General features: G+C 41.8%; 3 protein-coding genes across 20 annotated transcripts in view; 1 reads left to right on the top strand and 2 right to left on the bottom strand.

Moving 5' to 3' along the window:
* si:ch211-256e16.3 (kelch-like protein 17) overlaps window positions 1–13,398 on the bottom strand; it is a 33,407-nt gene extending 20,009 nt beyond the window's left edge. The window contains exons 1-4 of one of the 11 annotated variants that reach the window (XM_048551622.2): window positions 12,935–13,398; window positions 10,916–10,954; window positions 9,389–9,536; window positions 1,468–2,167 (exon numbers count right to left, since the gene is read on the bottom strand). In XM_048551622.2, coding sequence (XP_048407579.2) covers window positions 1,468–2,151 — 684 coding nt within the window. In that variant the 5' untranslated portion in view covers window positions 2,152–2,167; window positions 9,389–9,536; window positions 10,916–10,954; window positions 12,935–13,398. Of the gene's footprint in view, window positions 1–1,467; window positions 2,168–5,258; window positions 5,848–5,880; window positions 6,214–9,388; window positions 9,537–10,915; window positions 10,955–12,934 lie in introns of those variants that run through there. The other 10 variants (XM_048551624.2, XM_048551628.2, XM_048551623.2 and 7 more) reach the window with 10 other exon arrangements.
* The window catches only part of crym (crystallin, mu), a 24,146-nt gene continuing 10,784 nt past the window's right edge, over window positions 12,793–26,154 (top strand). For 3 of the 8 annotated variants that reach the window (XM_048551639.2, XM_048551640.2, XM_059654058.1), the window contains exons 1-8: window positions 12,793–13,385; window positions 15,276–15,423; window positions 16,090–16,152; window positions 18,787–18,888; window positions 20,185–20,368; window positions 20,773–20,894; window positions 22,056–22,140; window positions 23,187–24,335. In XM_048551639.2, the coding sequence (XP_048407596.1) occupies window positions 13,222–13,385; window positions 15,276–15,423; window positions 16,090–16,152; window positions 18,787–18,888; window positions 20,185–20,368; window positions 20,773–20,894; window positions 22,056–22,140; window positions 23,187–23,263 (945 nt within the window). In that variant the 5' untranslated portion in view covers window positions 12,793–13,221 and the 3' untranslated portion in view covers window positions 23,264–24,335. The other 5 variants (XM_059654059.1, XM_048551642.2, XM_048551645.2 and 2 more) reach the window with 4 other exon arrangements.
* anks4b (ankyrin repeat and sterile alpha motif domain containing 4B) overlaps window positions 22,241–26,154 on the bottom strand; it is a 13,269-nt gene continuing 9,355 nt past the window's right edge. The window contains exon 3 of the mRNA XM_048551631.2: window positions 22,241–26,061. Within this exon, the coding sequence (XP_048407588.1) occupies window positions 26,058–26,061 (4 nt within the window). The 3' untranslated portion in view covers window positions 22,241–26,057. The remainder of the gene's footprint in view (window positions 26,062–26,154) is intronic.

Raw genomic sequence — 26,154 nt, 5'->3', positions numbered from 1 at the left:
GATCACGATCACCTCCACAGGGCAATTGGGGATGAACAATAAATGCTGACCGAGCTAGGGACATCCATATCCCATGAATGAATAAAGAAACTGGAAGCTTCCTGTACGTTGTCAAATTTCTGACTCAGTGACCCTACTTTGTCAGGATGCGGTCAGATCAGTTGAGCTTTGCTGCAACGGAGCAAAGTGGTTTCCAAGCCACAACTGAAGATATCAGACCAGCAGTCTCAGATTAGAGCTGGCGATTGATGGAGGATTGAATAATAACCGAGCTGTGAATTTATTTCATTTCAATTCCAAACCCATGAAAATTGACTTGGATTCCCCATTGGTGACAAGCCTCCAGTAACTCCAGACACTGTTCCTAACTCATCACTTTCAGTGATAGTGTGGGGACACAGTAACAAATCATTCTCACCATTAAAGCATTTTTTTTTGAAGGAAAGTAATGCAAGGACAGAAATAGAACATTAGTAAGTGAACAGAATCTTGGAATTGTACCATCAATAGCGGACATTTGTTGAAGTGCTGAGATGACAGGAAGTACATTATAAATCAGTCACAAGAAAGATGGCCCAGCTTTGAAAAATTTGGCTGCTCAGCAAGGCTCAAAATTTAGAATCAATTCACTTCAGGTGATTTCATAGATGTTTCTAAAGTATTTAAACAACCCGCATCCATGTAGCACCTTTAAATGCTGCAAAACATCACACACTTCTTCACAAGAATGGTATTTTTGGCAGAGGATTTATCAGGACGTTAAGTGACTGGAAGATAGTCAGAAATATGTATAAGGAGTATAATGTAAAAACAGAAAGAGAGATAGCATGTGAAACTCAACAGCTACCAAGGGTGGACTGATTTGGATTTGAGATAGTCCAAAATGGGAATTGGAGTAATGTCATATCATCATTAATAGGAGACTAAAAGTAGGGAGACGACAGAGGGCTGCTCCTGCTGGGGGTTCATCAACAAGCAGTTCAAGAATACTTGTGGGAGATAAAACCACACAGACAGCAGACAAGTATAACTTGCTGGATTTTCATGTGAAGAGTTGGTGCAAAATTGTACACAGTCAAAAGTCCTCTAACTGCTGTAACCATTCCACAACAAATTACTGGCACCACGTACTCCACTGAATTATATGAGTAAAGCACATAAAGGCCATTTGTCCCATTAGCTTGTTAGTCATTATCCTGCACAGGAACAACACTTTATCCATTCAACTTAGACTTAAAATGTTGGTCTGGTCTTTGCTTTAAAATCACTAATTCCAGGAGTGCTATTAACTTCCTCACTTCCATGTTAGAAAATATGTTTCTCCTTCTCTCTGTCCCAAATCCTTTCCATTTAATCTCACTTTGACCCATCAAGCCCCCACGCCCCAACCCACCAACTGCTGTCTCTGTCAAACCCTCTCTAACTCCAACACTACGAAGACAGCAGAACTCTAAAAACACACTTCACCTTCTCAAAATTCTGTTCCCTTGAGTGATCCTTTTCCAACCAGAGGACAACTGCCTCAAAGACCATCTCCTCAGAAGGGATATTAAGATCATCGCTGGAGACAATTTCAATAAGCTTCTCTGTTGAGAGCGAGAGGAATTCCTCCTGCTTGTGAATGACATCAAAATGCTGCAGGATGTAGTTCATACTCTTGGTCTGCAGCTCCATGCAGGAGTGGGCCTCAGCAAAGCAGTGGATGCCCACACAGTTTGTTTCATCCATCTGCCGTTCCATGAACTTGCAGCAGGCTTCCCGAACCGACATGACATCCAAGAGGTTGGCAGCTGCCAGCAGTGCCTGGACGTTGGCTCTCGTAATGAGCACACGGGCTGTGTAGGCATAGACCACCAGCAATCCCACCATCTGCGGCTCGATACCATTTATCGCCACACGTTCCTGCCGAGACTCCACCAGATCCGTGGAAAACATGACCCTGAAATAGGAACTGAAGGAGGCAAGTACAATGCGATGACATGGGAATTCCTGACCATCACAACACAGAATAACATCACAGAAAGCATTGTTCAGTCGCAGGCTGTTGAGCCCATCTAGAACTTTGCCAGAATGTTCTGATTCAACAAACATATAGTCCTCACACTCCAAGTGGTTTCCAGTGTCCTCAGTGAACAGTTCCATTTCATCCATCTCTCAAAACACACCCCTGACAAAATAAAAAGGGAAAGATCATCAGATTAAAAAGTCAGATCTCCTGATGATAATATTCAAACATTAGAGGACACAGAGCTAGCCAACGTATCTCAACCCTGTAGCACAACAGGCCCTTTGTGTCTCTTTGGAACACTGCCTACTATCTGACACACTGTTATTCTGGTGCCAAGGGCCAGTGTATTCTATTACAAAGACTAATGTCACTGTAGCACTCTCCCCTCAGAGTAAGAAATTCATCAGCTTGAATCCCAGTCTAGAAACTTAAGAAAATAATTCTGTCCAACCCAAGTGCAGCACCAAAGTAAGGGATAACTGTGGGTGGGGTGGGGCGCCAAAGGATTCAAATAAAACACTGAAACAAGACCTCACCTTACTATTCGAGAGCACAAAATAAATCGTCCTCACATTCCTCACTGAATATTTACCCCTCAACCTAGACCACTAAATACAGATTATCAGCGATGGCCGAGCAATTAAGGCATCCGACTCAAAACCAATGGGGTTTTCCCATGCAAGTTCAAACCCTGCTCGCAGCAGGGTTTACCTTTGAGGAGGGAGGCAATGGCCTAGAAATATTATCACTGAATTGTTAATTCAGAGACCCTGGTTCCAATCACAGCAAGACAAATGATGGAATGTGAATTCCACAAATATCCGGCATTAACCAGTCTAATGATGACCATGAATTCATTGTCAATTGTTGGGAAAAAATCCATCTGGTTCACTAATACCCTTAAGAGAAGGAAATTGCCATCCTACCTGGTCTGGCCTACAGGTGACTCCAGACCCACAGCAATGTGGACAACTCTTGACCGGCCCAGTGGGCAAAGAAAGGCAACAATGTCCACAAAATGAAAGACTAGAGCAAGCAAAATTTTCAACTTGAGATGCCTAAATTCCACAGCAATGTTGTTACTGCCAACATTACCTGATTAATATGCGAACACAGTTCAAATATCAGACAGCAGCTTATCAGGGGCTCCAAAAACAGATCAAAGAATCCCAGTCTCTCAACTACAATTTATAGTAGTTTTGAACTCTCCCAACGTAAGGAAAACACCCTTTTCATTCACTTTATCTCTGCCGCCTCATGATTTTATAAACCTCTATAAGGTCACCCCTCAGGCTCCTGCTCTCCAATCAAGTCCCAGCCTTTCCCATCTATTTTTAAAATCTCCATTCCTGGCAACATCCTTGTAAATCTTTTCTGAACCCTCTCCAGTTTACTATTATCCCACTTCTCACAGGCCAACCAGAACAGCATGCAGTACTTCAGAAAAGGTCTCACCAATGTGCTGTACAGCCTCATCATGATGTCCCAACTCCTATAAACAAAGATCTGAGCAATGAAGGCAAATGTTATCTTAACCACCCCATCTACCTGTAATGCAAATGTCAAAGAATTAGGTACCTGAACATCTGGGTCTCTCTGTTCGACAACACCACCCGGGACCCTTTCATTACTTGTAGAAGTCCTGCCCTTATTTGTATTACCAAGATACCTCACCCTCCTTGGTCACAAATACCGTGCCTTCAAACACAAGGGTTGAGTTTAACTTTCAAACCCCAATCCCACACTCGACTCTGTAATGGCTCATTTATGTACAGGAATCTAACATGCATTTCATTTCAGTTTTATTTGTTTCATTCTGGGAATGTTACCATTATTGGCAAGTCCAGCATTTACTACCCCATCCTTAGTTGCCCTGTGAAGCAGAGGGTGAAGGTTCTTCTTGAACTGCCGCAGTCCACATGGATTTAAAGCAATGATACTGAATAGAAAGCCCGGTCATCTTACAACAAACCAACATTGCACAGGGTGGAAGCAAAAACAGCCATCGGATTGGCTTCTGGAATAAAGGCAGCATTCAAGGAACCGTACCCCAGAGCAAGCCAGCAGAGACACAAAATCAGATCTCCCTCCCTTCAACAAGAATGCTAGCTGCCTTAGCTAAGAATCCTGTTCAAATTCTGGTAGGTGCTGAGCTTTGAATAGGGGGCCGGTAATCAGTTAAAAGACACTTTCACTCACTTTCACAAAATGTGAGACATTTCACAGGCTGTTTAAACCGAGTCTTTCCATTTTTTAATATAAAACCAAAATACAAGAGACATTCGCATCGCTACAAGAACAAATTGTCTTTCTGTGTAACAATGTTGTTTGTTCACCATTTACCTGTCCTAAGACTAACCACATTTGAGCAGCTGGGAATCCTAATTCGAAAAGCTAAACATCAGAGAGTCTAATAATTGTGCATGCACATTCACAACAAATCAATATTCCTAAAATTAAATGAAGTTACAAATTTGGGTGCAAACTCAAAACAAAATCTGAAAGAAATTCTGCAGAGGGGTAGAAATGGAATGAATTAAGATTAAGGATAAATTGATGCAGTACAGTAAACATGCTCATGTAAAGATCTAAAAAGATATTTGTCACTGATAATGAGTTACAGGATTAGCAGAGAGACTTAATAGTAAATCAGTCTAAGGCTGCGTAAACCTGTCTTTCTACTCTCCTCCAAGAGGCTGTCAGAAATGTAATAAGGGCACAATGAAAAGCTCACAAAGGGAGGGGGAGTTCAGTGGAGCGACAGAAATGGAAAACTCCAATGCCCGAGCGCTTAATCACATCAATCCTGTCCATTCATTACCCCTGGGTGCTTGCTGAGTCTGAGGCTTGGTTAACCAGCTCCACAACTTAAAAATTCTCAACTTTGTTTTCAAAACCCTCTCTGACTTCATCCTATCTCCTCTAAACATTTCCAGATCAACAACCTTCAGAGATCTGGGCCTCTTGAATTCTGACTTTTTAAAGCATCCCTGACTTTAACCACCCAGCAATTTGTGGCTATACCTTCAGCTGCCTGAGCCTAAGCTCTGGAATTACCCCCTCTCCCCATATCTGCCTTCACCTTTAAGACACTCAAAGACTACCTCTTTGTTGCATAACTTAATGTTCACTTTACACCACATCTTAAACAGTACTTTAGGGGATTACATTAAAGGCACGAGTCAATTGCAAGTTATTATTGTTGGAGCGTTTGACAGCTATTTTTGTACAACAGATAGTGAAATCATACCTACTTGAGAAATCCCTGCCAACATAGAAAATGAAACGAAGTCAATCAAGACCCCAGGCAAACTTGTCCAGAGCTCCTGACACTTTTAAAGTTAAATTTGTAAGTTCCAGAACATTAACCTGCCGTCATTTTCAGTCTTAACATCAGCCACCGTTAAAATGCAAGCAGGATGCCCGACAGAAGCCCTCTCAGTACAGCTACAGAGCTATCAGTCATCTCCTCTGTATTTCACTCTCACAGGGAAGGCGGGAGAGCAGCATTGCCGTTCTCCACTACAACGATACCTCATTCTGTTAGAAAGTTAACTCAAAGCAAATTACATCACTGTAACATCTGCTCATTTACATTGGCAGCTACTTTTTGTTTTAAAAGTGCCACTTTCATACGAAGGACGGAAAAGAACAACAGCGCCTAACTACACATGCGCCAATGACTACAATGCATGGATTACTCCCACTGAACACAGTCCAACTCTGTTGCTAACACACCCAGTGTAAGAGCTGGCCACTTGGACTTGCACAGAAACACGGTATTGCAGTGGGCAAAGTGACAGTGACTCCGTGAAGTAAGGAGCACCTGAGCTCAAGGACACGCCCCTTCCCAACACAAGCCAAAACCTCACCTTCCCTCAAGCTCCCCTCCACAGGCAGTGGAGCACCTCTCAGGTGGCCAATTGACTTTTTTTTTCCCTCCTTCTCTCGCACTGATAAACCCACACCGGCCGGCTGCTCATTCAGTTCGCGACAGGGATGTTCATAGAAAGCTCGTCCCGCTCCGTCTATGACCGAGTCACTGCTAATCCCTGGAAGCTGTCAATCAGCCAGAATGAAAGTTACACACACCTCCACACTCTCCCAGCCTACTGCTTCACACAGCTTCGGAAACGGAAATCACCCGCCAGCTCTCATTTCCGATACTTCAGCTCCACCCACACAAGTACCATTCTAAACATCTCCTACAGGCAGAGATAATGGGAACTGCAGATGCTGGAGAATCCAAGATAATAAAATGTGAGGCTGGATGAACACAGCAGGCCAAGCAGCATCTCAGGAGCACAAAAGCTGACGTTTCGGGCCTAGACCCTTCATCAGAGAGGGGGATGGGGGGAGGGAACTGGAATAAATAGGGAGAGAGGGGGAGGCGGACCGAAGATGGAGAGTAAAGAAGATAGAGGGAGAGAGTGTAGATGGGGAGGTAGGGAGGGGATAGGTCAGTCCAGGGAAGACGGACAGGTCAAGGAGGTGGGATGAGGTTAGTAGGTAGCGGGGGGTGCGGCTTGGGGTGGGAGGAAGGGATGGGTGAGAGGAAGAACCGGTTAGGGAGGCAGAGACAGGTTGGACTGGTTTTGGGATACAGTGGGTGGGGGGGAAGAGCTACTAACCTCATCCCACCTCCTTGACCTGTCCGTCTTCCCTGGACTGACCTATCCCCTCCCTACCTCCCCACCTACACTCTCTCCACCTATCTTCTTTACTCTCCATCTTCGGTCCGCCTCCCCCTCTCTCCCTATTTATTCCAGTTCCCTCTCCCCATCCCCCTCTCTGATGAAGGGTCTAGGCCCGAAACGTCAGCTTTTTGTGCTCCTGAGATGCTGCTTGGCCTGCTGTGTTCGTCCAGCCTCACATTTTATTAGCTTGGAATCTCCTACAGGCAGACCTCTACACACAGCTGGTCATTGAATCTGACAACGCCGGAGTCATCTGCAGTCGCCAGCCATTAGCCTGTTTTGCATGTGATCCCTTTTCCCACCAATAAATTTTCAACTGCAATTTGTATTTATGTGGCGCCAACAACCCCCACCGTTTCTCAAGAACATTACAAAACAGTGTTGGACTGTGAGCCCCGCGGGGAAATAGTAGGTTGGACGGCAGAGGTTAAAAAGAGGAAAGCGAGGCGGTAGAGTTTGGAGAAGGGCAAATCCAAAGCCCAGTGCCTTGGAAGTCCGTGAGGACATAAAGTGACAAGTTACAGTCCAACAGAGTTAATTGTAATCACACACGTTTTCATAACGCAGCCCGTTCTTCAGGTGCAGTAAGAGAGCAGCGCACACAGACACAAGAGTTCATCTACAGAGGGATCAAGGACAGTGAGATCGAAAGATCATACAACTGGTGTGAGTGGAGTGTCAGATGATAAATCGCTACAGGTGACCAAGCGTGTTACATGGGGTGTAAAGTGTTAATAAGATCAATGTCAATGCTGTGTTGTCATGACAATCAGAGTGATACGAATTTATAAAACGGGTCATCTCAGGTCAGACACTGTGAGGCTTTGTACAGAACCCCGTCTCAAGAGTTTTAACCTGAACCAGGCTGGTTTTATTCGAAAAGCTGCAATTTATAAGATGCCACACTGACTGATAGTAACTACAAATTGTGTGTTTTTTGAAAAAAATAGAATGCATCTGCAAATAAACGAAAATCTTGGATGAAATGATTCTCCCCATAGATTTATGTATGTGTGAGGGAGAAAGAGATAGAGACTGTGTATGTGTGTGCATGAGAGAGAGTGTGTGTGAGAGAGTAGATGTGTATGAGAGAGGGTCTGTGTGAGTTTGTGTGTGTCTGTGTTTATATGAGAGTGTGTGAAAGAGCACACACATTCTTTCTCTCTCTCACACACACACGCCAAAGTATTCAAACTGTCCATACCCAGGACCTCACGAACCTCCTCTATATTGCATCCAAGGTCAGTATATCTTCAAAGACGCAGCTGGCAATGATGAAGTCATTAAAATTGGTTGGTCAAGAGGCTAGAGTTGGAGGAACAGAGATGGTGAGGCTGGAGAAGATTACACAGTTGAGGAAGAGATGAGAATTTTAAAATCAAGTGTCGTTGAACCAGCAGCCAGTGTGGTGAGTACACGTAAAGATCATGGTGAATGACTTTTGGTGCAAGTTAGGACCAGGACAACAGTTCTGGATGACTTCATGTTTACAGGGTAAGCATGTGGCACACCAGCCAGGTATGCATCAGAATAGTTGTGTCTTGTGATAACCAAAACATTGATGAGGGTTTACCCGCCAAATTAGCTGAGATTAGGTCTGTAGGGCAATGTTATGGAGAGGGAACTTGACTGTCTTCATAATGATGCAGATATGTAGCCAGGCACTCTTGTTAGGGTTAAATATGACATCAAAGTGGCAAACGGTAAGGCAGGGAATGTAGCTGATAGATAGGAATGGATTGGGAAGACATGACTTCAGTCTCCCCAGTTTTTAGTTGGGTGAGTATTTCTGATCCTTCAGCTTTGGATATTGGACACTTTGTTAATTTAGTAACAGTGTAGCAGTCAGAAGAGGTAGTGATGAGGTTGAACTGGATGTCAATAGTGTATGTTGCTGTCTTTTCAGCTGATATTCCTGAACAGTTATAAATAATAGGAAAGGGTCAAGGCCTCAGAGGGAGGCTCTTCAAATTACTGTCTCTTTCCTAGCTCTTCAAAAGACAGCTAGTTTCACCTCTCACTCTTTCTCTGTAGCCCTACATTTTTCTCCAAGTATTTATTTAATTTATCTTTGAAAGTTACAATTAAATCTTTTTCCACTATCCTTTCGGACAGCACATTCCAAATCTTAACAATTCACTTTGTTAAAAAAATGCAAAATGAAAAAGCAAAATTACAGCCAAAGAAAGGGTCATTCAATCTAACCAGACTGTGGTGGTGTTCATATCCACATTCACAAGAGTCCTAATCCTATGTGTCTTGCTGAACTTGTATGCTTCTATGTCCCTTTTACTTCAAACATCTACCTAAACTATTTTTCAATGCTGACATAGCCACATTTTAGCAACACCCTAAAAGAGGTCTTTATGACACTTCAGGTGCTTAACAAATGCCTATTTTCATTATTGCATTCCAATCGTAATATCCTGTGTAAAGATATTTCTCCTGGTAAAAACCAAAAGAACTGTGGATGCTGTAAATCAGGAACAAAAATAGAAGTTGCTGGAAGAGCTCAGCAGGTTTAGCAGCATTTGTGAAGAAAAAAATCAGAGTTAATGTTTCAGGTCTGGAAGGATCACTGGATTCGAAATGTTAACTGATAGGTTTCTCCTGGTTTCTGTCCTAATGATGTTCCCTTATTCTACACCCCTAATCCACTTCATCAATTTGTAATTTTACACACCTCTATCAGTCAATTCATGGCTGCCTCTTCTGCACTGTTTTAAAGTTTCCTTTCCTTGCATTTCCTCACACCAGGCAGTATCCAAGAGAATCTGTGCTGTACCCTCTCTGGATCAATATCCTTAACAATTACTGGTCACGTTTTCAACCTGCCAGGAATTAAGACATGAATGGGTGACATGGCATCAAGATTATACAAATGTGCAAATGGAGCAAAACAGGTGAATGTGGAAGGAAAATAGTACACAGATAAAGGCTGACTAACTTGTTGGTGGAGGCCCTCAGAAAATTTAAAATACTATGAATATACAATTCTGTTCAGCAATATCATAGAATCCCTACTGTATTGAACCAGGCTATTTGGTCCATTGATCCCACACCAATCTTCCAAAGTATCCCAGCCAGACCCACCCCCCTGCCTTATCCCAGTAACCCTGCACTCCCCACTGCTCACCAACATATCCCGAGACACTATGGACAATTTAGCATGGCCAACCCCCTAACCTGCACATCTTTGGACTGTGGGAGGAAACCAGAGCACCTGGAGGAAACCCACACAGACACAGGGAGAATGTGCAAACTCCACACAGACAATATGTAAAGTTATATCTTTAACTGAAGATTTAGAAATTGAACCTTGGAAATAAATTTTATGCTATGTTATGACCAAGTCTGAATAAGTGTGCTCTCTTTCTCTACATCCACCAGTCCATGTGTTACAGCTCGAATTTAATTGTTTTACGTGGTTCCCAAAATGGCCTATCATGTGCTTTCTCTATAATAGATGTGAAACTAAAACATCCATCAACTAGGTTTCCTCAACAAACACAAAACTAGTGTTTTTTTCATAAACAAACTTTTTCAATGATGATGCAAAACTGCTTAACAAAATTATGTTGTAATATAAAAATGTTTAAAAATGTACTAAAATGTTTATTATATAAATTTATTATTTAATCATATAAATCTTATTATATAAATCTTATTTATAATATATTTATTATATAAATCTTAAATTCTCTCAATAACACAAAACATGAACGCAAATTAACACTCACACATGCACACACACACATCAGGCAGAAAGGAAAACAGATTCCACTCTGCAGAGGTTCATTTTAGATGAAAAAAGAAACAAAATACTTCTGGTCAAGAAATCTTAGATCTTGTAGACAACAAAATGATAAGATGTGGAATGTTCAGGAAGTTGTCGGTCTGACATCTGGTGCACAAACACAAGCAAATGTTCCCAGGATCTTGGCCAATGGGAAATACAGTATTAAAAATTCTTCCAGTGGTCGTCATATTGCTATTTAGGGATCAGACTGGACGACAGTGCAGGCACCATACTGGATTCACAACTAGAGGTTGTTCAGCAATTGGAGCTCTGAGCTCTTTCCTTTCCCTAGACTGGTCACCAACTAAAAAATCCAAAACATCTCCAAAGCAGAAGCTGTGACCTGACAGTCATTAACCGAAGCAGAGGTTCTGCAGTAGACAAGCAGTTATTACAAGATTTGTGACTTACAGAAAGTGCCTTGCTAGAGAAGGTTTCCTTCATTATTCTCTACAGAAGAAAATTCAGATTTTTACAATCCTTTAAACTCAAATCCACAAAAATCATTAAATATTAAGCCATTGAAACAATGTGAATATGTCCTTGACAATCTACAGAAACATAGATTGCTTCAATGTACTTAATTTCACCAGAATAGTAATTTGTAATTTATTGAGGACAAATTTACATAAATATACAACCACTATATGTGATGAATGAACATATAGCTAAGTATCATGTACCAAATGACTACATTACTTCTAAATATATAACATCCCTGAATACAAACATAAACTTCTAAAACCAGGTATTAATTGTACACAATTATGCTTATCCTCCTTATATTTTGCTGCAAACCCAGTTATTAAGTTAAGCTTTACTTGAAGTGATGGAAAGATATTCCAAACAGTGCCAAATTAGTGCACCTGCAGTCAGTAATCATTTAAGTTCTTAAAGTATCATTTTATATTGGATGCAGACTGCAAAAAACAATAATTAGTTTTCTTTTCATAGTAGGCTTACATTTGAGGTACAATCAATGTGTAGTGTGTTAGAAAGTCTTTTAAATGCAGTTAAATAATTCTTCACAATTCAGACTCAAGTTTGATACCCAAATGCAGCTTTGATTACTCAGACGGCAACAGTGTAATAACTATTATGATTGTAGAATAGATTCTTGATTTCCTGCAGATGCAGATGATGACACGTGGCCTCGGAAGACATTGTCCCTCTGGCAATGTTGAGAGTTCTAGGCTTAGAGAGCGTCTTTCCTGATATTTTGTGAACTGTTTCTTTATGAGTTATATCGCACGATACCCGGAATATATATTTAGTCATTTCCTTCTCATCAAAATTCTACAATAGCTGTTTTGATGATTTGACTGTTAAGCAGCTGGTGTTACAAAAGGGACAGGATGACCCAGATAATCTCAAATAATTAAGTGTTGCTGCTTGGATACTTCCACTGCTCTAGCCAACATCCAGCTGCTACTGATATGGGATGTAACCAACAAGTCTGCTCGAGTTTCTAGGTAACACACTGTGGAGCTGGAGGAACACAGCAAGCCAGGCAGCATCAGAGGAGCAGGAAAGCTGATGTTTCAGGTCAGGACCCTTCTTCTCCTTCTTCCTGCTCCTCTGATGCTGCCTGGCTCGCTGCGTCCCGCTAGCTCCACGCTGTGTTATCTCAGACTCCAGCATTGGCAGTTCTTACTATCTCTGCTCGAGTTTCTAGTTTCATTGACCTGGCCAATACGCTATATTTACATAAAATCAAATTCTGGTAATGACATGACTGTAGGACACAGGTAAATTCTAACAGCTCTCTGTGTAAATCAATATGTTTGTCACTGTCTTATAAGCCTCGGCTGTAATGGTTGAGAGAAATCCTTATGATAAAATGCTGGAGCAGCATTAGCTCACGTTGGATCTGAGTAACACACCATGCTGATTTGGTACTCTGAGGCTTTTCCTTCGGTATGGCTGAATCAAAATCCTGGAACTTCCTACTCCACAGCAGTCTGTGTACACCCCAAGATCAGGAGCAGCTCAAAACGGCAACTCATCACATGCTGTCCAACCAGTCCAACCTGTCTCTGCCTCCCTAACCTGTTCTTCCTCCAACCCATCCCTTCCTCCCACCCCAAGCCGCACCTCCATCTCCTACCTACTAACCTCATCCCACCTCCTTGACCTGTCCGTCTTCCCTGGACTGACCTATCCCCTCCCTACCTCCCCACCTATACTCTCTCCACCTATCTTCTTTTCTCTCCATCTTCGGTCCGCCTCCCCCTCTCTCCCTATTTATTCCAGCTCCCTCTCCCCATCCCCCTCTCTGATGAAGGGTCTAGGCCCGAAACGTCAGCTTTTGTGCTCCTGAGATGCTGCTTGGCCTGCTGTGTTCATCCAGCCTCACATTTTATTATCCTGGAACTCATCACATGCTGTAGTGCAGCATTTAAAAAGACTGATAAAATGGAGCCAGCATACCTCATATTCCGTGTGACCGCAGGAGCTGGGATTTACCTGTCAGCGAACCGCTTACAGAGTATTCCTACCTTTCTTAGCTCCAGAAAAATTTGTTAAGTTCTTTTTGAATCATGTAACGAGCCTGTCCCGATGCTTCACTGCCTGCTGTTCGCTAGGTGGCACGTTCTTGGAGCACTTGTCCCAAAGTTAACGTTTGATCGGATCATTGATTGGGACTCCCTCAGCAAACAGAGCTCAGCTCTCAGGGCTGCTAGCGTTAATTGAAGACCGTAAGCTACCCTCTCGGCATGACCGACAAACTGACCTACATCAGTTCGAGGGAGGTTGAAGAGCTCCTTCAAGACTCGGAGCTGCTCCCGGGGCTGGAGAGAGCTCTGGTCAATTTCTCGAGTGAAGGCGGCGGAGTGGAACAGCCAGTCCGGAGCACGGTGCCTGTGGCCAAGTACAACGGGTGAGAGACCTGAAGCAAGAGAGCACAGCGGGAACCTTTCAAACAACAGCCACTAGGCCCCGGGCTTTCAGAAAGAGAACAGAGACCGTTTGTATTTTTCACTGACACTTTTAATTTTGTTTTCATCATCGTCAACTTCTTGCAAAATACCCTTGGCAATTGTCCACCTCTGACCGGAACCTTAAAGACAACATACAGCCAACGCTGGAAATATGAAATAAGAACCAAAACAAAACTCAACAGGTCAGGCAGCATTTGTGGAGAGAGAGAGATTAGATTTGTGGTCGATGACCTGTTTATCAGAACCGATGGATGGGGAGTTGAAGCCTGAACTGTTTCCTTCCAAAGATACTGCCTGACTTGTTTGTGTATTCCCAGGAACCTTCACTCTGGCGGGAAGATCCAGGCATTAAAAAAAACAGTCCACTGTGTTTTGCCTCATTTTCAGTCATATCCCAAGTAGAAGTAACGACAAGTGAAACTTGGGACACATAAGCAACCAAGATAACAAGGTGTGGAGCTGGATGAACACAACAGGCCAAGCAGCATCATAGGAGCAGGAAAGCTGGCCCATACCCTACCTCAGAAACGTCAGCTTTTCTGCTCCTCTGATGCTGCTTGGCCTGCTGTGTTCACCCAGCTCTACACCTTGTTATCTCAGATTCTCCAGTATCTGCAGTTCCTACTATCTCTGAAACATGTAAGCAACCAGTTTTCTTTTGGTTTCACCAATTTTCCTAACCAACCTGTTCAGAGATGCTGGGACACTCGTCTGGAGGAAGGTGAGACTTGAACCCAGATCCCTTGGTTCAGGGTAGGGACATTCCCTCTGCCTCACAGGAGAACCCCTAGCTATCAGCTTTTTAGATAGAATCCTGTGTACACAGATGGTGCTGCAAATTATTAGTCTTCATTGCAGTGAGAAGGCCCTTAAGGTCAGCATTTATTATCCATTCCTAATGACTATTATCTTTCTTGTTCCTCTGCTGTCAAGTCGTAAGGGACCCCCCACAGTGCTGTTAAAGAGGAAGTTTCAGGATTTTAACCTAGTGACTGTGAAGGAACAGTGATTTGGTCCTCAGTCATCGTGATTGTGATTTGAAGGGAAACTTGCAGTTAGTGGAGTTCCAGTTCATCTTCTGACCTTGTCCTTCTGGTTGGAAGTGGGCCAGGTTTTTGAAGGTGCTGTCACTTGAGGCTTGGTCATTGTTGTAGTGCATCATGTACATGGTACGCACTGCCACTGTATGTCAGTGGTGGAATGAATAAGAGTTAAAGGTGATGGATAAGGTGGTCAGCAAGTGGGCTGCTTTGTCCTGGGTGTTATTAAACTATGAGTGTTGTCGGACCTGCAGTCATCCAAGCGAGTATAAAGTATTCCACTCCTGACTTGTGCTTACTCAATATATTTTACACTTTATTGTAGTGGGGTAACTTTGTGGAATTTTTCATGTCCAGCAACGAGTGAAAATGCCCCCGCCTCACATTTGACTTTGCCCCTTTACTCCATTTCTCCATCCTTGCTCTCTCCCCCCCTACTGGGAAATTACTTGGAACATTTGGGAAGTTAGGGTCACAGAGATGTATGGCATAGATACCGACCTTTTGGTCCAACAGATCCATGCTGAGCAGGTATCCTAAATTAATCTAGTCCTATTTGCCAGCATTTGGTCAATATCCCTCTACACCTTCTTATTCATCTACCCATCCACTTGCCTTTTACATGTAATAATTGTACCAGTCTTCACCACTTCCTCTGGCAGCTCATTCCATATGTTGTTTAACAGTTTGTGTTGTAATTGTGGAAGCTAGCACAATTTTTCTGCTTTATGTAAATATTCACCTTGTTTTTGTATTTTTCTGTTCAACTAATGGTTGAATATTGTTCAGTTTTTTAGGAGTGATGCCAGCATACAGTGCAAAGGATGATGCCTTGGTAACAAAACTTGTCAGATTTTATCAAACTAACAGCTCTGACACCACTTCTCATCATGCAACAGTGCTGCTGTTTGACCCAAGCAATGGCATCTTAAAGGCAGTATGTATTTGCTGTGTATATTCCACTCCTGTATCTCCAGTCCATGTGTTACGACATGGATCACACCCCAAATCATTTTATAGGTTGTGGAAATCCATTCTCTTCCCTTGGTATAGGATAATTTCTTGTTGGCTGGTATAAGGCTCTCGAGCATTAACAGTTTGCCAAGCTGTTAGTCAGCTTGCAAATCTACCCAATTGTTCACACTGAGGGAAAAGTGTGAAGATGTAGGAACAACACATGCTCGTTTAGGATTTTTAGTAAAATTTAAAACTTTAAGTCTCTGACTTCTCCTAATGCAAGGGATCCATCATCAATAGGGGAACAAGAGAGTGAAGTACCACAGGCTTAATCTTGTATGTTTGGTACCTCAAAGTTGAACCTAAAACAAATTGAGCTTTCTTCATCTTGGATGCTGAGAGTGACTGGGATTAAAATAGCTGGGTGGTTGCTTTTGACCAGCACAGACATGATGGAGTGAAGGGCCTTTTTCTTTGCTGTAGATCCCTATCTCTGTGATCCTATGACTTGAGACAGTCAGGATGAATTTGGGTTTGATGGGGTATGAAGCAAGGGTTTTATTTCCACAAAAACTGCAGGTGGATAGTGTGCGCTATATACCAACTGTTGTAGGATGATTCATTTTTCTCTGTGTTGTTTCTGAAGGTGATGGATGGAGCAGTGATCACCGAAAAGCGAACTGCTGCAGTTTCTGCGATAGCAACCAAGGTAGTAATTGTTCAATGTGTGGGCATAATCATCACATAAGAGATAGGAAGGATTTTTTCTTCCAGTGGGAAGGACTCAGTTTGTTTTCTGATGTCCTGAGAGCACGTTGCACAGGGCTGTGTATCCATGGGGAGGCAATAATTCAATATCCTCTAATAGCTCACATAGGAGTGTGGGAACTGGTGAAGCCATTGAGCCCCTGAAGCTAGTTACACCATCCAGTGAGATTATGGATGATCTGTGACCTGAGTCCATGTACCCATCTCAGCTGCCACAAAGACCTTAATACCCTTAGTCAACAAACAACCTATCAATCTCAGAATTAAAATTAACAACTGTTCTGGTATCAGATGTCATTTGCAAAAAAAAACTTCCAAATCTCTGCCATCTATTGTGTGTAGATGCTTTCATAATTTCACTCCTGAAAAATCTGGCTCTAATTCTGAGACTGTGCCCCATAATCCCAGACTAGAAGAAAAAAGTTTCTATCAATTTAATCTGTCTGCATGTATTAGCAATTTAAAAACATTAATCAAATCGCCCTCAACTTTCTAAATTCCAGGTAAAACAACAATTTCTCCTTATAACTTTTCGATTCCAGATACATTTACACTGAATTGCCATGGCCCCAAACTGTACCAATCACTGGAGATGCACTGACAATGTTACCTAGCAGGGTGATGAAACATTTGCAACCAAACCCACTGGCTCGGCGAACATGTCCACAACCTGTACCAATCATTGTAGAATTATACATTCCCCACTGAAATAACTTGCAAAATTAAATAAACCACTGAAAATGACAGAAAATATAAATAAATTCAAATAAAGTAACATTCAACAGTGTCTCTTAAATGGTAACTTTTGTGGCTTCTGCCTCATTTCATTTCTCTCTTCTTCTACTGTCTCTCTCTATTTCTTATCTGCCTTTTCCACTGGATCTCTCTCTCCCTCTGCTTTTATCACTTTGTCTCCCATTTGATTAGATACTGCCACCACTTGTAGCATGTGATTCTACGGGGAACGCTACAAACGTCCCAGGTCATTGGTGAGTGAGGGTGGGGTAGGGTTTGCAAAGAGGGATTAGCTACTAGGACAGGGAGAGTTTGAGAAGACGAGGCAAGGGATAGTTCTCAGCAGGCCCCTTGCCCTGATGCTGGGTTCTTATGATCAAGCAGAGCTCCTATGAATAATTCCTCACCCTGGAGTCCCACGGCCAAATCCAACAAACCCTGGATTGGCAATCCCTGCTTGCTGCTGACTGAATACTATGTTGGCACCTGCGTCGTGAGGTCCTTAAGTGGACATTAATCTCCCATTTATAGGTAGTGTCCAGGAGGAAAGGCCATCCATGAGATTTTACACTCCAGACTTGATTGGGCAGAGACAGGAATTATTTGGAGGAGTTTCCATTTTGCACTCTCCTACTTGATTACATGCTGCCCACCTCCAAACTCATAATTAGGCTGTCTGTGTGAATGTCCATCCATTGAGCTTTGAATTCTCACTCATATTTCCAAATCCGTCCATACCTTTGCTGCTGCATATCTCTGTGACTTCCACCGGACTCAAAATCTTCCCAAGATCTCAGCTGTCCTCTAACTCTGACCGCATGTGTATCTCTGAGTTTAAATGGTTCACTGTTGATGGCCATGCTTTTAACTTTTCAGATCCTAATCATTAGATGCCCCTTCCTAAACTGCTGGAGTCTCTCTTTCCCTTTAAAATGTTTTTCTAAACTCTGACCAAACTTTGATCATCCGTCCTAATATATTCTTATGTAGCTCAGTGTAAAATATTGTTCAATAATGTTTCAAATGCCTCGGGGTAGTTTATATTAATGGCGCTACATAAATGCAATTTGCTGTTGTTCCGTGGGTTTCAGCAGCAACAATTGTGGCTGAACGTTTTTTTCTCTCTAACTCATTAGCGCTGCGGATGATTTACTTTGCTCATGGCACTGAGAGAGAAATCAGTTAATGCAACAAGGACCGATAATTGATCTGAAGCTTCCTTATCTGTGTAGAGGGGAGGGACAATTCAGGAAGAAGTCCACAAGTTATTCATTTCATTTAAGTGCTTTTAACCATCAAATCTGTCAGAAAGTGTACAGAGCAGTAGGGACCAGCTCTAACTTGGAGACTGTGACAATGCTCAATCAAATTGTCAAATTGAGGTAAAACATTAAACCAAGGTCTTATCTCCCTATTTTGGTGCTAAGGATCCCATAAAAATCTCAAAGGTGAGGAAGAGAGATTCTGCCTTCACCCAGCACTACATGAAAATATCTAATAGCCGAAGGTGCTTGAAAAATTATTGAATGCTTCATCAGACTGTTTTGTGGGATCTTGCTGATTGCAAAATGGCTGCCGTATTTACCTGGTTAATAGTCACGTAATTTCAGAGCCTGTTTGCTGAGTGGTTCAGCCACCTAGACCAGTAAATCATTACTGTCTCAATATAATGATAAATGTAGGACTAAACGCAGAGCTGAAGGACAGACCGCTCAAGTTTATAATGTCAGTCCCAAAGGTTGCCACATTTCATATCCTGACTGTTTCAAAGAGAGAAATACCGAAGCTGATTTGTTCAGATTCTTTGTTTTAAGTCTCAGTTTTGTTGATTTTTACCTAGTATCTCAAGCCTAAGAACCTGGATGTATTATGTATCCTGGGAGCTGGATCGGTGGCTGTCAGTCACTATGAAATCTTCACCAAAATGTTTCCTTTCAAGCAGGTACATCCACAAATTCTCCCTCCTCTTGTCTCTGTATTTCACGTGTAACAGGTGAATAGTGACTCCCTAGGCACTACAGGACAATTTAGCATGGCCAACCTGCCTAACCTGCACATCTGTGGGGTGTAGAAGAAAACCCAGAGGGGACTCGTGCAGATAAAGGAGAATGCGCAAACTCCACACAGACAGTCGCCTGAGGCTGGAATCGAACCCGGGTCCCTGGTGCTGTGAGGCTGCAGTGCTAACCACTGAGCCACCGTGCCAGCCCTGTTATTGGAGGATCATAAGTAAGAAGGGAAATCAGCCAAATCTGGGATTGTGTGTGATGGTCTGTTTTGGAGTGAGCTGTACAGATGTTTCTCATGTGTAAGGAGACCCCAAGCTCTAATATTTTTAGGTCGTAGAGTTTTAATTCCTCATCTTGCAGGATATGAAAGTGTTAACAATGACAATTTTCACCAGGTATTGGGTCACAAACTAATTGTCATTTATTCTGTACAATCAAATGAACAAAGATGCAGTCTATTTTCGTTTTTTCATGTGTTTATTTTGTTGTGGGTGGGGCAAGAGGTAATTTTACTTGTTTGTTCAGGAAAGCTTTCTAATACTTTTGAATTGCACAATACCAGTATTCAGTCATCCACAAACAAATATATAAAAGCAACTAAGGTTCAGTAGAAGTTAAAGGTACAAAGGCCCATTATGTTCCATCAGATTTGTGCCAAAGTGATCCAAAGTCAATTCCCTCTGCCCTACGAGCTCTCCATAATCCTGTATCTCCTTCTGTTTCAAAATTTCATTCAAATCACTCTCAAAAGTTATGACAGACTCTGCATGAGGCCTGGCCCAAGGCAAAGTGTTTTGTGACCCTACTGCCCTCTTGTGTGATTTAGACTGCAAAACCTCCCTCTCAGTCAATAGGCCACGCATTCAAGCTGAAGTTCAGAGAATTGAACACAAGATTCAAAGGCTCTGCAGTGAAGGTCCAATCTGTCCCTTTAGGAGTATGTAAAATCCACTGACGCTGTTTTGAAGATCAGGGGGATTATTCTGTCTGTCATGGGCCAATATTTATCCCTCAGTCAGCCTCACCAAAACAGATAATCTGGTCGTTATCAGATTGCAATTTGTGGGACCACTGGATTAAATAACTTTTCTCGTAGTTGTTTAACAGTCATGGTTAAATCACCTCTTGACTTCATTGCTGTGATGGTAATTTCTTCCAATATCACAAGTCTTTACTTATCTGCAACATTTTAAATTAAAGTAACTCCTGTTTCACTGGTTGGATCACAGGTAAGGGTGTGGAGCCGAACTCGAGAACGGGTTGAAAAGTTTGCGAAAACAGTTGGGGGACCAGTGACAATTTGTGCCTCAGCAAAAGAAGCTGCTCTCGATGCTGATGTGGTGATAACAGTCACCATGGCAACAGAGCCCATTCTGTTTGGAGAATGGGTAAAACCTGGAGCCCACGTTAATGGTATGTAATAAACACACTGCACTCCTAGTGTGAGAAGTTATGATATTGGCCTGTCACTACTGTTCTTGATATGGGCTCTGGGAATTCTAACATCTATCTGAACCACAGGTTCAGTTTATTGGTCTCTACAACAGTACAGCACACCTTCAGACCTGTCCCACCAACAGCGTAGCATTCCCTTACTACTACTCTTCAGTGATGCAGTGGTCCCTGTGTACTTCCCTGCATCAGTCCAGCACTTGCTCAGTGACATACTAATTTTCATTAAAGGCCAGCTCTCAAATCTCTGGGTTGGAACTTGAACCCACAATTGAGTGACAGTCTATTGGCGAAGAGAAAATCTCTGAAAACAGTTCCTCAAATTGATTTTCTAATGAGTGTTTGTGATACATTTAATCTTTCAGCTGTTGGAGCTTGTCGACCAGACTGGCGAGAGCTGGATGATGGACTAATGAAGAATGCTGTCTTGTATGTGGATAGCAGAGAAGGAGCCATGAGGGAGTCAGGAGATGTCATCCTTTCGGGCGTAATTGGTGTTTGATGTTATTGCACACGTGCATTCAAACATATGAATTACACCATTCATCCCTTTGGGGTTTGAGCATTAGCCGATCTGAATGAAGAAGGCAGTTCACCAACACTTTTGCTCAGACAACGAGGGATACCCACATACCAGGAGCGAACAATTTAAAAATAAAGTCACCTCTTATTCTCTAAACATGATCAGATGCAGGCGCAACCTAACCCAATCTTCTCTCATCAAGTAATCTAGACCACAAAATAAGCTTGTCCGACCTTTCAGTAGTTGCCAATCTCCTTGCTCCCCTTAAGGATGAGCAACACTACAGTCAGTTCATTCCTCCTGTCCTTGCCTTTCCGGCTCTCTGTTTAAGGATTTCCAGGTGAAGTCACCCAGAATCCATCCTCCTCCTTGCTGCAAATGTGTACCCATAGAAATAATAAATTTTAAGGTTAAAATCTACTTTTTAATTCTGCTTTTCATACATGCCATGGCTTTGAGCACCCATCACCACATTCTGCAGAAATGTTCAGAGAAGCTCCAGTAAGTTTCTGTGACTGATTTACTGATTTAGGAGGACCAGGAAGCTGGTAAGGATCGTGGTAATTGTCTCGTCCTGTTTTGCAGTGGGTGGGGTGTAGCAAGGATATTATTAGTAATGTTGATTTGGTCTCTGTACCTTTGCTTTGAAAAAGGGGAAAGGATTCAGGATTTGTGCTCCTGATCACTCATTACATGTTGCTTCCCCCTTTCAAATCTTTCCATCACTGGAGTTGCATGTGTGTTACCAGTGAGTGGGAAGAATGGCGATGCACACCAAATTCAAATAAACTTAATTTTGAGACTCATGGGTGAAAGAGACCACTTGAACATGGAACTACTAGGGAGTACGGAGACAAAGTTGTACAGTAAGGTTCAAAAAGGGAAATTATAGTAAGATTATATTATTCTACCTTTATTTTGGTAATGGCTAAGTTTTAGCAATTTATAATTAGAACCCTGTTTCTATCAAGCACATTTTTGCTCTTCATTTGCCTCTTGTTGGATTTAACAGTTTACTTTTCAATTTAAGTTATAAACAATCTGTAATTGTAAAGTATTAGTTGTCATGGAACAAGGAGTACAGTACTGTCAATTATCAAAGCCATTTTTCAATTTATCTCACAGGCTGAAATCTTTGCAGAACTGGGAGAAGTGGTGAAAGGAACCAAACCTGCTGTGTGTGACAGGACCACAGTTTTCAAATCATTGGGTGAGAACAAATAAGCCATTATTAAAGCAGCTGATGACAGGACAAAGCTTGTCATTCACTGCTGCTCTGTGTTGTCGTGAAAGGTTCAATACAATAGTAATTGAGTCAAAAAGAAACGTATTTTATTCAGTTGTAGGATTGGTTTAATTCTTACATTTGTTGTTAAAGAATAAATAACTCAACAAATTGCCTCACATTCTGCTGGTCAATCCAGCTCTGAAAGTCTGTTTTACCCCTATCTCTTGTGGGTCAAATGCTGAAATTTTGCATCACACCTTACATTGAACCAGACAGTGCAGTAAAACTCCAGTGTGAAGCTGGATGAACACAGCAGGCCAAGCAGCATCTTAGGAGCACAAAAGCTGACGTTTTGGGCCTAGACCCTGAAGGGCTGTTTTGTTTCCATTCTGACTGCTTTTTTGCAGCACCATTTCACAGCATTAATTTGCCTTCCAATTTATGATTTTTTTGTGTCAGTGAGTATCAGCAAGTCGTTGAAATGCTGCAGCATACAAACACAGGAATTAGAAGCAGGTTTCAGTCAATCATCCCCTCATGCCTGTTTTGCCATTTAATAGGGTCACAGCTGATCTGATTATGGCCTGAATTCCACATTCCTGCATGTCTCCAATACCTTTTAACTTCCTTCTGAGTGAAGAATCTGTCATTACAACTTAGCATCACCACTAAGTCTGACTGTCCCCACCCAGCCTCTCTCACATTTCTAGCAGGAGTTGCTGGCAATTGGTGATGATATGGCTGGCCTGTTTTCAATCCTGTGTGCCCGGTGGAGTCAGCACAGCCTGTGGGAGTGAACACAAGACTTTTGCTGCTATGTGTCAGTCAGTGGGAAAGGGCAAACGGCTGCAAAATCCTCTTTTAAATTACAGAGAGATCCAGCACATCTGCCATACTTTTGGTATGACCTTAATGAGCACAGGAATGGATATTCCATTGTACAAAATCTTCATTCAGCCTGTCACACTTATTGTTTAAATGAAACTTTGACTGCTAAAGCTGTTTTCTTTTGGTGTAATTTCTTCCAGGTATGGCCATTGAAGACACAGTCACCGCCAAACTGGTTTATGATTGTTGGGAAGTTAAAAACAAACAGAAATCCTAACATTTTACGAAGTACAATTTTCATTTTACAAAATATTGTTCCACTAAATCGGATGATGTTGAATCAGAATAATGAGACTATTCAAACAAATTAAAGACGTATTTACTTTAGCCTGTGAAAACACAAATCTAGTGTTAACAAGTTAAAAAAAACTCTCAACTTGTACAAATACAGTCAGTTGTCAAATTTCAGTCCAGCTGTTACCAGTGTTTGTTACATGCTTGATTTCATAATGTTATGAAATGATACAAAATGCCCATTGTGTTTGTGCCACAACACTGAAAGAGCCTCTTTCTTTCCCCAAAGCCATGCACACATCTGCTTTAAAAAGTAATCTCTAATTACAATTGTGTTTTACAGAAAAACCTTGTATTAAATTGTTGAAAAGCAAAGGAGTGATGGTTGCAAAAATATTAGTCAAATTGATACACTATGTCCTTACAAAGTATGGAGGCTGAATTATTAATGACATTACCAGTTTACAGTACATAACTAGAAATAAAAAGCCTTGTCACTTTTTTTAATAGTATAGTCCATTTTTGTGGGAAATGACAATTTATTTTCACATGATCTTTGCACACAATTGAATCATGATCCATAAACAGAATCTGACAGCACTTGGATGAGGCTGTGAAGAGGTGGGATGGCAGTTTACTTCAGTGGGGAACATGGGTTTGTAGATGGGAGCTTGGTTATGGATAAAATTGGCAAGATACATATTCAGCTTTTCACACGTCCCTCTCAAATTAGTTGTGGGATCAATTTGGGAACATTTTCCAAAATTGGAAGCTAGATTGTCCTCTGAGTGACAGTTTTGCAAATGTAACATCTGTGGAAGTTGTCTCAAGCTTGAAGAGATGTTTCCAACTCTTGAGATTCCACTTAACTGTGGATTAGCTAGGTTTCTGTTTTTGCTGCTTTATTTATTACTGGCCATAATGAGACTGTTTGGTTCATCCACTTTGACTGCATCCATTTAGATAATTCAATCTTCCTTTGTTTAGGCACAAATGCTACACAATGCAGAAAACCATTTATTATAACGGAGGACTGGAGCGAGGAGTGCAGACAGGTTGGTATACTGTCGCCTGTGTGAAAGTCAGCTCAGTTTATACATCCTGTATCTCACATAAGAATCCCCTCTCCTTTCCTTAGAGTGGCTGAGGCCATAAGGGCACTTATCACACAGATCAGAATTGGTTAGTGCCCAATATATTATAGTTAGAAACCAGGTCAAATTCTCCATCTTGTGACAGAATAACTGAATGACATTTTGCAAATTGTTAAGGTAAACCAGGGCAGGAGTTACAGAGTTAATGGTAGGGCCCTGGGGAGCGTTGCCAAACAGAGAGGCCTAGGGATGTAAGGATATAGTTTTTTTTTGTGAAAGTGGAGTCGCAGGTTGATGGGGTAGTAAAGAAGGCACCTAGGAGGCTTGCCTTCATTGATCAGAACAGTGAGTACAGGAGTTGGGACGTCATGTTACAGATGTACAGGACACAGGTGAGACCACATTTAGAATACTGCGTACAATTCTGGTCGCCCTTCTATAGGAAGAATGTTGTTCAACTAGAGAAGGTGCAGAAAAGATATACAAGGATGTTGCCAGAACGAGTGTTTGATTTTAGGGAGAGGCTGAATACACTGGGGCTTCTTCTTTGGAGCATCAGAGGACAAAGGTTGACTTTATACAGGTTTATAAAATCATGAGAAGCATGGACATGGTGAGTAGTCAAGGTCCTTTTCCTAGGCTGGGGGAGTCCAAAACTAGAAGGTTTAGATGAGAGGGGAAAGATCTAAAAGGGACCTAAGGGGCAGCTTTTTCATGCAAAGAGTGAAAAAGCTGCCAGAGGAAGTGATGGAGGCTGGTACAATTACAACATTTAAAAGGCATCTGGATGGATATATGATTAGAAAGTGTTTAGAGGGATATGGGCCAAATGCTGGCAAATGGGACATCTGGTTGGCATGGATCAGTTGGTCCAAAGGGTCTGTTTCTATTCTGTATGACTCTATGACTTTATAAACAAAATAAAATATATCCAAAAAAATGGTTAGATTACATAGGGTCTAAGGATATTCAGAACTGGCCATTCCACCCAGCTGGTCTTAGCTGGTATGCATGGACCACACAAGCCTCCTTCTGTTCCACTTATTTCAGCCCTATCTTCTATACCTTTCTCTCTCATTTACCCAGGTTCCCCTTAAATGCATCTATTCTATTCACCTCAAAACACTCCATGGTGGAGAAAGTGCCAAATTCTCACCAGTCTCTGATTGAACGTATTTTATCCTGATTTCTAATGGGATTCATGGATAATTATCATATTTATTTATTTATTGTAGAGGAGTCTGTAATGCACTCTTCAAATTACCATTCCACAAGTTCTCACTTTGAAATGATTAATGTGAAACAGTTCAATTTTATAGCGTAATGTTACATATCCAAGTGACTGAAGAGCATTTTAAAGGACAGATAGGTTCCAATAACAGTTAAAGATCTATATTCCAGAACATAATCATGTGCCAGACACCAAAACTCAATTTTTTAAAAATACACAAATCTCCACTCCCTTTTGCTAAACCTAAACATGCAACGCAGAGATTTGAGTACTTTTAATGATCCACTAACTTCTATTTAACTTCCCCCAATAAAATGGGTAATGGATGCTTCAGTATAGTTCCTGTTTCATATCACACCGGCCATCTCTGCCACCAGGGAACGATGATGGTCCTGGATTTAACACTGGAGATTGCTCGGACTCCAGCTCTTCTCAATGGTGTGCAAGCTTGCTTACCTATTTCATGTTAAAAGAAAGTCACATATTAACAGTGAACCCCAAACGATACTTAAAACAAAAACATAGATGATTGAAGGGATTAACTTCATA

The sequence above is a fragment of the Stegostoma tigrinum genome, chromosome 23 (assembly GCF_030684315.1).
Source record: "Stegostoma tigrinum isolate sSteTig4 chromosome 23, sSteTig4.hap1, whole genome shotgun sequence".
In the NCBI taxonomy this organism is placed as follows: domain Eukaryota; kingdom Metazoa; phylum Chordata; class Chondrichthyes; order Orectolobiformes; family Stegostomatidae; genus Stegostoma; species Stegostoma tigrinum.
Note: the sequence above shows the minus strand (reverse complement) of the source record. Positions and strands in the feature narration are given on the sequence as shown.